General features: G+C 40.9%; 1 protein-coding gene across 1 annotated transcript in view; it reads right to left on the bottom strand.

Annotated features, from left to right (window-relative positions):
- The window catches only part of FOXK2 (forkhead box K2), a 46,355-nt gene extending 29,856 nt beyond the window's left edge, over nt 1-16,499 (bottom strand). The window contains exon 1 of the mRNA XM_080629648.1: nt 15,563-16,499. Within this exon, the coding sequence (XP_080485774.1) occupies nt 15,563-16,389 (827 nt within the window). The 5' untranslated portion in view covers nt 16,390-16,499. The remainder of the gene's footprint in view (nt 1-15,562) is intronic.
- Between the last annotated feature and the right edge of the window lie 297 nt (nt 16,500-16,796).

The following is a 16,796-nucleotide window of genomic DNA, read 5'->3' on the forward strand; positions in this document are numbered from 1 at the left end:
AAATGACTTGTGTCTAGCCTGACCCCCTCAGAGAAATAAAACTGTCCAAAATGTTATAAAACACACTGCAAAGATGCAATGTATTTGTATGTACATTTAAGTTTTATTTACTGTTGCTTTCCAGTACTCCTCAGGCATTTTGTACCAGAATCCACAGCACAAAGTTGCTGCAAGTGAAGAATCACAAGCAGTCTGTGAACTAGAGCTGTGATTAAAACTGGTTTTAAAGATTAGAACAGGTGTATGAAGTGGATGCTTAACACCATTTACCTACGAAAGATAACAAGCGATTGGGGGGGGGGGAAGGAAACAGCTACTTTGCAGATGCTAAACATAATGGTAAAAAAATTTACACAGAGAAGAGGTATTCTATCGCAGCTAACTACTGAATATAGACCAAGTCCCAAAAGATTAAGTATAAGGTCATTTTCTCTCTCAATTTCAAGTTGAAAATAATCAGACTGGTCTCCAAAGTTTCAACGACGCAACCACATGAGACACCAAGTGTCTAAGTACCAGCACAAAATAGAGGTTGGGTGCTGGTAACACAGCAGAACACTAGAAATAAAGAATCAATAGCAAGAGGAGGGGGGAAAAAAAAAAAAAAATGAAAAAAGGAAACAAAAGGCTCAGTGCTTAATACTGACAGAGGGAAGAAAAACCTTGCAAAAATAAACAGCTTGGAACACAAACTAAGTAATTCATGGTCTGTGCTGAAGTGGGGGCATGTGCTGGTCGTATGTTCAGCGTATGTTATTGGCACCATTCACCAGCATGTTCCATGTTGTAATAGCTTAAACATTTAAATTTGAAATGTGCTGCCTTCAGGGATGACATGATCTGGGCAGCCCTGACGAAACACACACCACTCAAAATGAATACATGCTCATTTTGGCTTGCAGGTTATTTCTCCATACTGCGAACAATGCTTTGCTTGGCATTAACTCATTTGAAGAGCTTACATTAAATATAACCAGTGGTAGTGTGAAGCAACTTTTAAAACCAGTAGACTCAGTTTATGTAAGATTATGTAAAATGACTGCTGTAGTATCTGTGATTCTTAGAGGCAACTTTGAGACTATCAGAGTCTCAAACACACATACATATATATATAAAATGATGCAGCCCCTTGCCCAGATGATGATGAAGAAATGCAATGGTGTAGTTCTAAGACTCCAAAACATACAGGGAAAAACCAAATTCAGTTGGTGTTCAAACAACAAATTTCAAATATCTGTTTTCTATAACAGCTCTGCCTCCCAACTGTACAGTCATTTCTCTTCTTGTGAAAGCTGTACCAAGGAAGTTGCTTCTAGTGCTGACACAGATTGTTGAGAAAGGATCACCATCTCCCTACTGTATGCTAATGTCTGGTACCAACCCCTTCTGCATTCAAACAAGTGGCTATGATTAGATCTATTCGCTTCCTTTTAAATACCCATCCTGTAGTATTTCAATTTGAAATCCCCTAGAGCAATTTCTCTTTCCTTTTTATTTTTACATTAAATCATTACCTTCACAAGTCAAATCCTGTCTCCATTTGAAACATCTTTAAGAAGGTTACTCTAATGACTGTGATGGCATGAAGCATCTATCTAAGGACCTTTCAGATTTAAAAATAAAAGTCTCCTTCACTCAGTGAAGAACTTTACCAGCCCAACTTTCTGCTCTCTCTGTACCAGACACTTTCAGTATGTTCTCAGTCAGCAATTCATTTACCACAGAACGTCCCTATAAAAGCATAAGGCAGTCACACATATTGTCTTCTTTCAATCTCCTGGGGAAAGTTCAAACAAGCAGCTACCACAAAGACAAAACAGTCATCAGTAGGACAAAACTGCATTAGTGTAACACATCCAGTACCTAACACTTCATAATCAGAGCCCAGGGATCTCCAGGCTGAAATGCAACGTGTCACTGCAACAGGCACCCAACCCCCCTGGTACCCACCTGTATTTATCTGAAAGTAGTTAACCCTCAACTACTTAGACCTTCAAGTTAAGAAATTTAAATGGAAGAACCACCACTGAATCCTACTAGTATCAAATGTTGTTGCAAAAAGAAAAAGTTGTAGACACAATAGTTCACCTTGCAGATAAAGCACGTTGCAGTACAAGAATGGAATCAAGAGGATTATGGAAAACAAAACCACATCCTGCCTTCCCAAGCCTCCCCAAAGAGACTTGGGCAGCACATTTCTACACTGTCATCCCCCATATTCATTTCCACAACTGCAGTGTTTTTTTCTTAACTCCAAAAACTGCAGAAAAGCCCATTTTTTACAACTAACATTTCTGATTAAACTACCACATTCAATTCCTCAGAAACACCTTCCTCAGTCTCCTCTCCATGTCCACCATCCTATTACTTCTCCTATTCAAAATCACACACTCAGACATCATGGTTATTTTGTATTCTATATAACCATGCTTTTAAGCTTTCCAGGTGAAGTGCAATTATTTTATGGCACGCTACTCAGCTGCAGTCCAACTAACACAAACACCACAGAGACACACATGAGTAATGTTTTCTTCAACTATAACTAAGCCAAAGTAACTTTGCTACATTAACCCCAAACTTAAAACTTTTGCAGAATTTGATATTATCCTTCTGACTGAAGGCTGAATTATCTACATTCACATGCTGCTTTTATTCTTTTTCTATTTTTTTTTCTTTTCATGGTTTGCATGCTTCTTTTCTGTAAAGGCTTAAAACCACCCGTTTTGCTGATAGCCTTAGATAACAGTGAATTAGAATAAGAATAAGAATACACATAAGAATCTTGAGTACTTACTAGTCCACAGCAGACCAAACTTATTTATAGCTAAGTAACAAGCTGGGGTTAGTGATCTCTTCCAGGCTCAACAATCTTCCAGCCTCAGAATAACCACACCATAAACCAAGCCGCATTATTTCACTACTGACAGGAAAATAAACATTTGTGTACCAGGGTGTGTTTGCTGCTGATTGCTCTGGGTGCTGGTGCTGAAGCACACAGTAAGAGCCATTCACAACAGACCGAAATTCATGAAGGAAATCTAAAATCATGATCACTAACTGCTTTCAGAATTTAACTTGCATCTTTAAAACAGAGATAGGTGGAAGGAGCTAAATTCTCCCAACTGTGAACTAAGTTTCTCATTTCATCTTTGGAAAAGCTTCTTTTAACGTTCCTTTAGTGCTGATTTTTTTCATCTGGAACAGGTAATACTCCCTATATGCTATCATGCAATTAAAGAAAAAATACTATATGAAAAACCAGCACATTAGCCCACAGGAAAAGTTTCAAAACAGAAAACAGCTAAGAAAATTAAATTGTTTCCAAGTTCCAACAGAATCCTGGCAGAATTTCAGTTATAACGAAGAAAGTTTTGTTACAGAAAACCTGGACATTGATAGAATTGGATATTCAAGCCAAGATGACAAGTAACAATGAAACACTTCCAGAAAAGCCTGTTCTGTTGTCAGCTTGCTGCTCACTGTTACCTTCATCTCACCCCATTACTCTGCTAAACCATTCACAACAACTTGTACAGTTCATCAGCTCCCATTAACTTCTCAAGTCACTGTATGATTCTGCTCAAACAAGAGCACTCCTCAGAGGCCACAGCCCTTCAGGAGGAAAGAAAAAAGAGAAGAGATGCAGCCAGTTGAGAGCCAAGTAATGAAAACAGGCAAGAAATGATAGAGCTTTGTGCCTTTAACTGCAGGTTATTCTGTCTTGCCAGGGTTCACAAGGCATCTGAGCACTGCTAAATTTTTCTGGAATTTGCTGATAATACAGACTAGATGCATTTCTCAGCTTTATGGACAGACCAACACCAGGAAAAGGTTTTAAAAACACAGGCTTGAATTGCAATTCAAAAGGATAAACAAACAACTGAAGTTCTACTGTGGTTTTTACCTATTGCATCTCTTTCCTGTGTTGCTAAATGTGCCTGGCATCTGAACATTTCAACTGACATACTAACTGTGGTTTCCAGGTCCAAAATGTCTGTACCAATTATCAATATCTAGAAAGCTGAATGAATACTACTACAAAGAGCCACAAACAGTGGAGCCCACCCTAAACTCTGAATTTAGTCCTGCATTCATTTCAGAACCCACATTCATAGCACAGGGTAACCACCTTTAACTACTGCATTTATTCAACTCAGTGACGTAGCTATGAAAGTTTTGCCAGGAAAAAGGCTATACTCTAACTCTCGAGAGTATCACTGGAAGTAGGACTGCTTGATAATGTTATTACCCAACCTAGCAATTTTAGTAAAATTACTTAAGAATAGATTGCACACTCCTCAAAGCAGTGTTTTCATATCATTTGAACAGCACAACAGCTCATCCTTTGCCTTGCAGCCCCCTAATGCTACTAAAAAGCAAATACATTTAGTAAGATGAAAGAGCAGAGAAGGACAAAGCCATCAACCCCCTCCACCCAGTGAAAGAACATCCTGGCGCAGATCTAAACACACACAACTGAAAGTACTTCTGTTGGTTACCCCAAAACAAGCATATAAACGGATAACCATGCAGGGCAGAGCAGGGAGAGTACCTAGTAGGAATCTTATCTGAAGCTAACCCAGCCACACCCAGAATACTCACATGTGGAAGGAAGTAACTTGCTTCCTTTAATACATCTTCACTCAATACCTTATTTGATGCTTACATGTGTGGAAGTTCCAAACAGGACTGTGACTGATGACAGTTCATGTAATTCATGCCTACTAACTTTCCTCAGCACCCAAGTCCACTGGATACCACACTGAAAATGAAGGGCACTTTTTGTTATGATCTGCTCCTCCTCCATGACTGCTTTACTTAAATGTTCCATCTCATTCCCTTTGAAGGATGTCTCAGAGTGACAGTGAGAAATCAGTCACATCAGAACAACAAGCAAATGCAGAACTACTCCCAAGCCTACTACCTAAGTGGTTTGGGAAGCCTGGATCAACTGCACTTCTTTATTGACTACTAACACACTTGTCTTAAATGGCAGCCTTGTTTTACTGTCCTGCACTAAGAGTGAAAGGAAGAAGCTCTCTCTCAAATAACAACTTTATTTTGTTTCTACATTCTAGCAAGCAGAGACCTTCAGAAGACAACACAGGAAATCCAGATCTACCTGCATCATCAACTTAGCAAATTTACAGATATCCTGCAAAAATTCCTTTAACTTATCTTTTTAACTTTACGTACATACCTAGCATAGGCCTTTCTGAAAAAGCATGCTGTCTCAGGAACTTTTAGGATTTAAACATTTTTACATTACCTTGCAAGTGTTTTTTTAATACACGAAAATGATTTTTGCTCGTCTACTGTTTTAGATCTTTCTTTTCCATTTTTATTTCATACACCATAATGGTTCTCGTAACTGTAATTCCTTAACGTACAATTCCACAAGACACAGCAAGCTGACTGTTGCTGAAAGTCAGCACAGCCCCGCCACATACTTTGTGCCAGCTCCACTGCTTGCCAGACCTCTCTGTGAGCCACTTCAATGCAAACCACCCAAAAATAGCAAGAAAAAGCAGCCAGCAGCGGCTCACGGAACATCTGATGAGCTTCAAGGCCAGAGCAACCTGCAGCTGTGAGCACTGCAGAAAACAAGACCTTCTCCTCCCATGCTTCATTTCAGCAGCAGTGAAACACCAGATTAGCTCACATGCTCCTGAAAGTACAGCCTGTTTCTAAAAAGTGAGACCCCACATTTTTCTGAATCACATATCACAAACTAAATAACAAAGTCAGAGCCTCCTCGCATTCTCTAAGGATAACAATTGTACTGCTTCTCAGTCTCAGTGCTTAAACTTGAGATGATCTTCAACTTATTCCCCATCTTTTTTCAAGTCTCCCACCAAATCCTTTCATTCCTCTTCACAGAACAACTCCAAACTCCTCTAATACCCTCTCCATAGCCTAAAGCAAAACACACTGGCCTATATCCTCATTTTTCCTATGCAGCAACTGTATTCTCCTCTTCCATTTTTCAAACCTGCACATGGCACAATGCTAAAATCATCCTCTTTACATTATTCTCTTTTTGTTCTTGCGTAAACAATCAGCTTGTACTGGTTCAAATCTGAACTTATCCACAAGCAGAATTTTGCACGAGTACCTTCCCCCTTCTCTTGTTTAAGCCTCAGTCTTTCTAATTTTAAGTCTGTCTCCCCTCTCTGCTACACAGGCCTTCTATCCAGACAGGCCACAAGACAGCAGTACCACCTAAGGAGGGAAATGCTTTTCTTTAAGAGTCAATGTTTATACTTTCCAACTGCTTTCCTTGTGTGTTTACTGCACTGATACTGTAACTAACAAGCCTGTCTACTACTAAAGTATGTAAACTGTGTGTATATGCCTTGTCTACTCAAATTATATTCTGCCTAGAACACCCCCAATATGTCCGCAAGGACAAAGTGATAAATCAATTTTTTTCCACATATTCTTGGTCTAAAAAGAAAAATAAACCCCAGATAATTATGCATTTGTATCTTCATAAATAACAGACTACCCTACATGTAGTAAAATCACTACTCATACATGAACATTTCAGGTATACTTTTTTGAGGCAATTCATGTTTCAATGGAAGTTAAACTACTTTCTCCCAGCTGTGATGGGGGAAAAAAAAAGGAAGAACAAAGAAGGAAAAGGGTCAGCAAATGACCTGCTCCCATACTGCAACATGCTAGTGAAACAGAATTTAAAAGCAACTTATATCAACTAGTTAGCTTGTCCATATCTGAACCAAACACACACATTCATCTTAATTTAAGTGATTTAGAAAACCTTAATTTCAGTACAAGGTGTAAATACTTGTTCTATTACATGCTAACCTGACTTCTTATCAACATAAGAACTAAGAGGCTTATACCTCATGAGCTGTATCCAAGACTTACAGAATTTTCCAAGAATCACTGTGTATTGTATGAAAATTATCTCTGAAACATTCCAAGCACTCCAACAGGAAGACTCAAGATGATAATGAACAAAAGCATCAGAATCATTTGCATGAGAAAACAGTGCTGGCAAGTGTAAACAAACAAATGCCCAACTATGTGTTTGATGCTTTAGAAGCATTTTTAATTAAAAACCCAGCCAAGCACTGACTCCTTGTTAAAACACATAATAAAGAAGTTTTTTGCTATAACCCAATGGGAGAATATTAAAAAAAAGGATCTGCAGTGGAAGTAATGAACAGCTGAGAAGCTTCATCTACCTGTACCTCTTCCAGCCCTAAGCCATGAAATGGCCTCATAGGTGCACCTATACTGCACCTGAGCACAGCAAGGTTTATTTTTTTTAAGCACCTTTTCCAAAAAGGTATTGATTTTTGATCAGCAGAGGACGGTGCAATAGAGACATCACTACTCTTAATAAGCTGTTCCACTAGTACTAAAAATATCCGCTTACTTCAAACCCTGAGAGTTTAAGTTTACAGCCCCTGGGTTCATACCTGTGTTTGACCAATTAGCAAGCCTTTCAGTAGTCTAAATCACCCCCATAAAAGCATATATACACCAACCCAGCCACCCTGCACTCCTTTTTGAGGAGACAAACATACAGAATGCCTTAAGTCCCTCACTATTAGGGATTTCCTCCAGCTTTCGATTCTTTTTAGCCATCACCCCCTTAAAACCACTGCAGTTTCAAAAGATTCTTTAAAACAGCTTTTAATTCCAGAACCATGTGAAGTTTCAGCACATCTCAGTACTCCCTGATACAGCTCCTCCATTTCCACACAATCATCACATCACTCAGCTTTGACACATCATTTCAGTACAGGCATCTAACTATTTCTCTTCAGTCATGACTTTCAAATGCACTCTACTACTACTTTTCAGAGCAGTTTCCTACCCTGGAGATCTGGCCTGATACCTTTTGCGATGCCTTTTTTTTTTTTTTTTTTTAATGGATTGACCAAACCCATTTTGTCTTCCTGATTTGTGAGGACAGTATTTATCAACATTGGTATCAGCTGTAAATATTTGTCAGCAACTGCATTTACTTCAGATCACCAACAGCAATATCAAGTAGCAATACCAAGTAGTAACCAACTGTTTTTCTCATGAGTTAGTGCTACGCTGCACAGTTACGCAAACCAGCCTGTGTATTCCCAGAATTCTGCTAAATTGGAAACACAGGTAATTTGTAATTACATAAAGCATCTTACATAGTTACAGTTATCGCCATCCCTAGAGATACTTGGAACTCAAACAGACATGGTGCTGAGCAGTCTGATCTAATGCTAAAGTCAATTCTCCTTTCAGTAGGGGTTTGGCTGAAGGTCTTTTCCACAATTCTTAATGTAAAACCTTAAATTAACACTAATATGTAATTACTTCCAGACAACTTTATACTAATTTTGTTATGCTTCATAAAGCTGTGATAATGACACATCCCTGGCTTCTTTACTTTACAGCTCTGATTTTACAAATGCTCAACTCCATATGCATCTTTATCCATGTGAACCATCTTGCTGAAGTGAACAGGCATGTTTAGTTTAGCACAGACATAACTGTCAATCTGCTCATGGTTTTTATTTTGTTTGGTGCACATGGACAAACAAAAAGGTGGTATCTTCATACAAATACTCAAGGCATTCTGAAATTTTGAATATTGAATATTCTACTCCCACACTCAACTGTACAGACCTGAAGATGATGCTGTGTCAAAGTCTCTGATTTGCAGTACTAACATGAAGGACAGAACAGCACAGAAGCACATGCAATAACTGCAGCAGAATCACACACACAAATTCAAAGATATTCCCATCATTTACAGAGCTTATTTAGCCCTTTGAAAAATGATGTATTACAAAATTACAAAGATTTGCACTACCTTTCAAGTAATCTCAGCACCCTTCAACAATAACACAGCAGTGATGAAATTTTAAGAATATAACATTTATTTTCTATGTCACCCAGTGTGTAATAGCTGCAGAATAAACATGGTTCCTCCCCTCTGACTGCTTTATCTAGGTCAAAAAACTCCTTAAAGGCAGGAAGTTGCAGGAAACAAATGTCACTACACATCAACTTTTTATCATGAAAGCAAGTGAGACAGTAGATAAAACCACCACCTTCCCAGTTATTTCAGTATGAAGTTCCATGAAAGACATGAGCTTTTTAGTAAATACGAAAGTGTTGTGAAAACTCCTGATAGGCTGCAAGAGAACTGGCCTCACTTGCGCTACCACATGACAAATTTGTTGTATTCTTGAAATTGTTTTTTTTTTCCTGTGTTCTTACATAATTTTACACAAGTTAATAGGACTTGAGAGATCTTGAAGGCACTGCTGTATTTACTGAAAAATACAGCGGATCAGATGCACAATCACCTTATTTTGAAAAGCTCAGGCGTGACTGAAAAAAATCCTTTGCTTTCTGTGCAAGAATTACACATGCTCAAAAAACCAAAACAAACAAAACAACCAAACTCAAGAGCAGCAGAATTCCTCCACACCAGAATTATTCTTTATAACACATCTACCTTCATGAAGGACTAATATTTACATGACAATGCCATTTCCCAATTATAAGCAAATTAATCATATACATTTATTTTTAAAAGCAAGGGTGAAAGATCAACTTATTTTATTAACTTATTTAACTTCTACTTAATTTAATAGCAAAAGTTGTCTCTTCCTACTCAAAGATGGTGCATTTCACAGCTGAGGATCAGTACTGCATTCCAATTTAATCAACGTAAAGCAAAGAGTGAGTTTATTTACATTTATCTTACTTCATTATAACTGAGGGTAAGAATCCCAAAACTCTCTTTCACCTACAGATTCTTGGAACAGACAGTTTTAATACTGACTTTGCACCTTTAAACCAAAACAAAGCTAATCTTGCTTGTGTCATAGAACTGGAACTTAGAGACGATAAAGAAACCATTAATTTTTTTGATGACTTCCCACTTTACAGTATTTCATGTACAAAGAATGTACTTACTCCCATAGCTGGCTACAGAGGTTTGTAAGGTCAGTAAAACTGTAGAATCAGATAAGGAACATTCATATACATATCAATCACACCAACAGAAAAAGCAAGGCAGTATGAATTAATCTAAACACAAAATAGTTTAAAGCTTTACCTCAGCTACCTGACTCGTGTATGACAATTTGCAATGCTGCTTCAGTAACAAAAATAAAAAATAAATAACTCATAAGATGTGTGCAGCTGAGAGGGAAATATAAAAAAAATGAAATGACAGAACCAACTGTAACACAAATTATGACTATAGAAACTTCACACTCATCTCTATTTTTCTTTCAAATAACATGTGCTCTACCTTCTTCCTCCCACGTTCCTTTTCAATCAGATCTGCTTATGTGAGAACACTACTGCTACTGAGCTTGACATTTGCAAATCCTGCTTGAGAGTAGCCAAAAACCCACCTATAAACATGGCCCAGTTAACCTTATTAGTCATTATGGCATGGGCACAGCATCTGCTGAAGAAAGTAAATAAAAGTTTCTGGAGTCTGATTCGCAAGTCACAGCCAAGTCCAACATTTCTTAGTTTTGTGCTTAGAGATAACCTCTAAGTAATTCATAGTTTAAATAAAACCAGTACAGAGCTTCAAAATACTCCTCTGGACACAAATCACTGAGGTCTCAAAAACATTTCAGCCAGCTATCTTCCTTAGGAGCAACTGTACCTACCCAAAGTGTTGTCAAGAAAGGTAAAAAGCACATGTCAATCCAGCTTGAGTATTAAATCTACGCTTACAAATACATTCCCTGACAAAAGTGTTTTGTTTGTTTTCCTAAGGAATCTAAGGCTTACATTCATCAGAAAAATCTTAGAACATAAACTATAAGCTAAAAACCAAGCAAAGAACATTCTTCCTACGCTATCAAGCAACACTACCAAAGGAGACATTACGACCCGTTTATCTCAACTGTGAAGGCAAACCTCAGTTGTTTCCAGTGAGATCAAGTATGTGTGCAGCCACAGCTGGAACTCCTACAGCAATCAAACCCTGCACAGAACTTAAGTAACAGCAATAAGACAATATAAAAAAGTGCACTGGTGCATCAGAGATTCTCTGCAATCCGCTGCACTATTTCCTGCTCAGGTAAGGCTGAACACAAAGTTTTCCAAGGAGTTTACTTAGTGAATAGATATACTTGTATCGTAGGGAGAAAAACACGACAACATAATTAAGCATATTTTTAATTGCAGCCATACAGGCTTGACTTAAGATTAGTTAGTAAATGTTAAGCTAAAGGAAAATGTATTTGACATGGTTTACTGTAAGAGCTGCCATACTTAGTGATGTAAAGAAATCTACAAAATGAATGACAGAATGGGAGAATTATTTACTGTGTCTTGTAAAAAAGAGCTAACTGAAGTTGCATCAAATGAAATTATGAGGTGTCAAGTTCAAAAAACTCAAAAAAAAAGGGTCGGTTTTTTCCAGTTTGGGCTCCAGTGAGTTTGTAGAACTCACTGCCCAAGGATGCTGTGGATACAAGAGGTTTACAGGGATAAAAACAACAACAACAAAAAACACAAAGGGTTTTTGGTTTTTGTTTGTTTGTTTTTAAAAAGAGAGAAGAAAATGCATACGGTAAGTGGCTTTAACTCAAAAAGAAATCAACTCTGACTCTGGAATCCAAACTGAAAAATAAGAGAAACCCATCCATTTGCCTTTATCCATTTTTCTGCTCCCCCCAAGGCATTGCTATTGACTACTCTTGGAGGCAGGCAATGGACTAGCTGCATCTTTGCTCTGACTTAGAAATGCTGTTCCTGTGTTAGCGGTATCTTGCTTATGACTCAAAAAAGGTACTTCCACAAAACTAAAACTAATTACTAATAGACAAAATCTATAGTTTTGTTAAAATGAACAAGACACTGTCTTGGAACAGTCAAACCCAAGATGTCAGGATCTTCATGAATTCAAACACTAACGTACAAAGCACAGCCAAGAAATACAAAAATAAAAACAAAACAGAACTTCTTCAGAGCTAAGATGTACCCAGAAGTCAGTCTTGCTTTTCCAGCTGTATCAGTTACATCTGTCTGGAATCCTGCCTGTCCAAAAGCTGTATACAAGAGCTCTGTCAACAACTGCTGCCAGGCCCAGTACAAAAGGTATTTTTCAGGCCAAGTACCTCAAAAGTCAAATATTGATGTTATTATTTACCTAGCAATGTATCCTAACAGTGCTTTCACTGAAGTCCAGGAACATTTGACAAGCACCAAATTAAACTAATTAAAAACTATGAACTTTACGAACTGGAGAGTAACAGTCCGTGCATCTTAAAGGTAATTGTAAAAGACTAATTGAGCTGCTTTGATTTGTAACAGGAGACTAAAACCTCTTTCATCCCATGCCTCCGTGTCATGACACTGACAGGAGACCTGCTTACTGGACATGAACAAAAAAATTGCTGTTTTCCCTCCAGCCCCCATTTTATTTCTCTAACAAGACGACAGCTGGTTTGTATATGCACAAGTAGGTAGGGGAGTCTGTCAAGAACTGGAAAAACAAAAAACACACTTCCCACTGCTGTTACCTCCTGCTTGAGAACTTAAACATTTGAATTGTGAGCAAGACTTCCACGGAAGTATTAAAAATAACAACCAGAACAGTTTTCCTAATGCACAGTAATTCCACATTTCATGGCATAAATATCTGTAGAAACAAAGATGCCTTTCTTACAGGTAAAAGTATACTCTAACATTAACAATTTAATTTCTCCAGGTGTTAAAAATGTGTTCTGCATAGACTACAAAGCTGTATTTCTGTTTTTCCATTCCAAAAACAGGAAGTGCAATAGCATAAAGTAATATTTAAACACCGTCCTGAAAGTAAAAAAAAAAAAAACAAAACAAAAAAAACCAAAAAAAGGCCAGGGGCACTGGAAGTGCCAGAATTATTAGTGACAAATCAGACATTTCAAGTCTGTTACAATATTTTACTTGGAGTCATCTGAAAGTCACTATTAATTAGACAAACCAGAAATGAACCCTCCATTCTTGGTTTCCAAGATGACTTAAAAACAAACACAAGGCACAGGCCACCCTGATTTTTTTAAACTTCACCTGCCATTAAAATTTCAAATAATTATGTAGTCATAGCCAAAGCATATTACTAGCAACATAGCAGGATTAAACAACAACAAAAATAGATCCAGTGATTACTTGAGCTGGACGTTAGCAATCATCAGTCTTGAACTGACACCAAAACTACTTTCTTTCCAATCATATTTCAACAGTTAATTACTGTTTACATCATACTGGACTGACACAGTTTGAATCTGAAAATCCAGGAGATCATCTTCAGTGTGACCAGTTAAATCTGCAATGAAACTCAAGAACACAGCTACCAACAATATTAGTCATGTGCAATTCACAGTAATGACTTGCTATAAGCAGATAACGTCTGCTTTGAATTTGCCTGAAGACTCCAGTGTTTAAAACAAAAAAAGCTTTGCAAATAATGAAACTACTATTTCCCTACACAACTCCAGCCAGACTTCCCTTTTATAAATATTTTTTTTTTAATAAAGCAGTATTTGATGTTAATCACCAGTCTAACTATGACCCTGGAGGTTTTGCCTGCCCTTCAAGATAACACCCTTTGCTTGTTGACTCAAGAAAGCCAGCATACACACCGCTCCATTGTTCCCAGCCAGGACTGAAGGTATGCCACCTTTTATTTACAAGACTTGGTGGAAGATCACACCTACATTTTGTAACCAGGAGATAAGTACTTCAGCCAGCTTACAGATCTTGAAACTGAAGACTAGCAGTGTGCAGTCTAAGAAATGGTGTAATCACTGAACAGTCAGTTTCAAGCAAATGCTGGTAACACCACCCACATGCACTCGTGAAGAAATGTTAACTGCACACAAGTTTTCATCATTGTTCAATACAAAGGTGACACCCAAAAATCCTTCAGAATTTTCTTTCCATTTAAAAAGCAACAGTGGTATAAAGAAATAAAATAAATTACAAGTCAATAAATAAATGGCCAGCATGGAGAAGCAGTGCTGATTTTTTTTTTTTTGAGATCTTAAGTATTTAACAGAATGCTAGTGACTACATTACTCAAACTAATTCTAGCCTTCTTGCAATCAACCTATATAATGCTCAATTACTTGCTTGCAATTAGTGTCTTATACCAAACTGTTTAAAAAGAAAAAAACCCCACATTTGATATTTCATACATGCAATAGATTAAAATACGGATTAACCACATGGCAAATAATTATTAATATTAAAAGGCAGAAAGCAAAATTAGAAGTTCCATTTAAAGGTCAAACAAGAACAAGTCCTCCAACTGCATTCATGATTATACAACTCTACATGTACTGGCACTTGTAAACCCTTTCAGAAGGAGCATTTCCTAGAAAGCAGAAAGGTAGACAATTTGATTTGCACAGAGGAACCAGGTGGGGAAACTAACATTAAGTCATCGAAGTGGAAAATATCCACCATCACTATGCTAAATACAGTTTAAGAACTTGTAAGCCATTAAGACTATGCCACTAATGGCACATGTTTTATAAAGGTAAAACACTCATAATGTTTTAGGTATTTCTAAGTCAAGACAGCTAAAATATAATAAACCAAGACACTTTCACTTTTCCTACATGCAACTCTTCAAAACACAGATTACTCATTTACAGTAAATGTAATAGGTAGGCCTTGCATATACCCCTAGAAAATGAGTTAATGCTTGGTAATGCTAAAGGAATGTATTACCATTTAAAAACTCTTAAGGCATTTGTTTTCATGTAAGGAAACACACTTTAAACACTGAAACTAGCAGAAGTATTTCACGTGGATGATTCAGTCTACCCATAGATAAATAAACGTTACAATTAGGTAAAGAGGCAAAAACTACCACAAAATCACAGGCACAAAACAGTCACCCCATACTCTCCAAATGCACCGAAGGTGTTACAAGGTGTATTCGGCACTGATCTGAAATTCAGAAATCCCAGATATGTGGACAACCACTTGACTGGTTTCCTTTGAAGAACGTAAACAATACTCAAGGGTGTATCCAATTCTGTTTGCTAATTACAATACCTCAAAGCACTGCTGCAGATGGGTTTGCTCCCAAACTCAGATTTTTCTACGTGCCAGACATGGCACGGGAGTAGGGTGACCATTTGTCAACCCCCAGCCCCAACACTGCCGGGGTTTCACGCTTCCCACCTGTACCACCGGCTGTCGATGGGGCTGGAGCGGGAGCTGGACGTGCCACCGGAGGAAGGACATATTCGAGGGCAGCATGCGGAGGCGCCGGTACCCGTGTGGTGCCGGGCGGCGGGGAGAGAGACCGGCGGGAAAGAGGCCTAGGGCACCGCTCGCGTGTATTGCCAGGACGAGGCTGGTTCCCCGCCTGTCAGGCACCATGTGCCAGCCAAACAGCAAAGGGGACAACCGGCGCGGATGAGCAGCAGCACCACCCAAGCAGCGACAGCCAGCCCCCCCGGGAGGACGGGGCAGCCCGGTGCGGCGGGACGCCGGAGGGTGGGCCAGGGCCGGCCCCGGTGTGTCGAGGAAGGACAGCAGGCCCGGCCCCCGGTTTACTCACACTCGGGGCAGCTGCAGCGGCGGCGCCCCCCGCCTCTGGAACACGCCGTCCACGAAGACGCCGTTCTTGCCTAGGCAGCGCAGGTAGAAGTCCCCTCCGCCGCCGCCGGTAGCAGCTGCGGGGTCCCCCTGAGGGGGAGGCGGCGGCCCGTCCGCGCCGGCCGGTGGCGGCGGCGGGGGAGCGGCGGTGAAGATCTCCAGGTGGCGCCGGGAGATGAAGCTGGAGTGGCCCATGCTCACGTCCACCGAGCCCTGCGACGAGTTGCGGCCGATGGTCACCGAGCGCTTCTTCATGAGGTACTCGAACTCCCGGCCCTCCAGCCGCGCCACGGCCGCCGCCGCCGCCGCCGCCATCTTAGCGAGCGAGGGAGCGGGCCGCTCTCCGCTGCGCCCCTCCGCCCGCACCGGCCCCGCAGCCGCAGCCGCCGCCAGACACAGGCAGCGAAGGGGACGCCGCTCAACCCAACCTGACGCAGTCCGCCGCTGGCTGATGGACGGCGATGCTGGGCCAATGCGCGGCCCGCACGCCCATGGGGCTATGGCGGCGCGGCCAATGGCGAACTGCGCCGGGGCCAGCCCCGCGCAGCACGTTCGAGTGTTGGGGCCCGAAAGCAAAGGGAAGGCCCGGAAAACACGGAGCAGATCCGCGCGCGGGGGAGCGGAGCGGCCCTTCCCGCCCCGGCAGAGCCGGCGGCGCCGGGAGAAGCGCTGCGCCGAGCTCCTGGCCCTGCCGAGGCGCTGGCGGCCCGAGGGAGCAGCAGGGCAGCCCCTCCCCGGCCGGCCGGGAGGGTGGGGGGCGGCACAGGGCGGTGCTGGCCCGCCTGCCATCTTCCTCCACTAGTCCCTTGCCTTCTCGGGGCCGGGGCGGGCTCCGCGCCTCTGGCACCTGCGAGAGGCCGGGCCACTGCCGCCCGCTTCTTCGCGGTCCCCTGGGACGGGATGAGATGCAGCCCCGTTTTGCGGCCCTGAGCAGTGCTGGCGGCTCCTCACGCGGGCCCGTAGGGGTGTGTCAAAGGGCAGCGAGGGCACCAGCCCTGCCCTGCGGAGCAGCGCCCGCGGGAACGGCGCGAAGCTGGGCCCGGCAGTGGCCACATACAGTAACTGGGGTTGTCCGTACAGGGCTGGGGTGAGATGTGCCCGGAAAGCGCTTGATAACTGCTCAAGTGTAGCCTCCAAACACCGCAGGAAAATAAAAGAGGTCTGACACATCATGAGCATGGGATAGACTCCCACGG

This window comes from Psittacula echo (assembly GCF_963264785.1).
Source record: "Psittacula echo genome assembly, chromosome: 14".
Classification (NCBI taxonomy): domain Eukaryota; kingdom Metazoa; phylum Chordata; class Aves; order Psittaciformes; family Psittacidae; genus Psittacula; species Psittacula echo.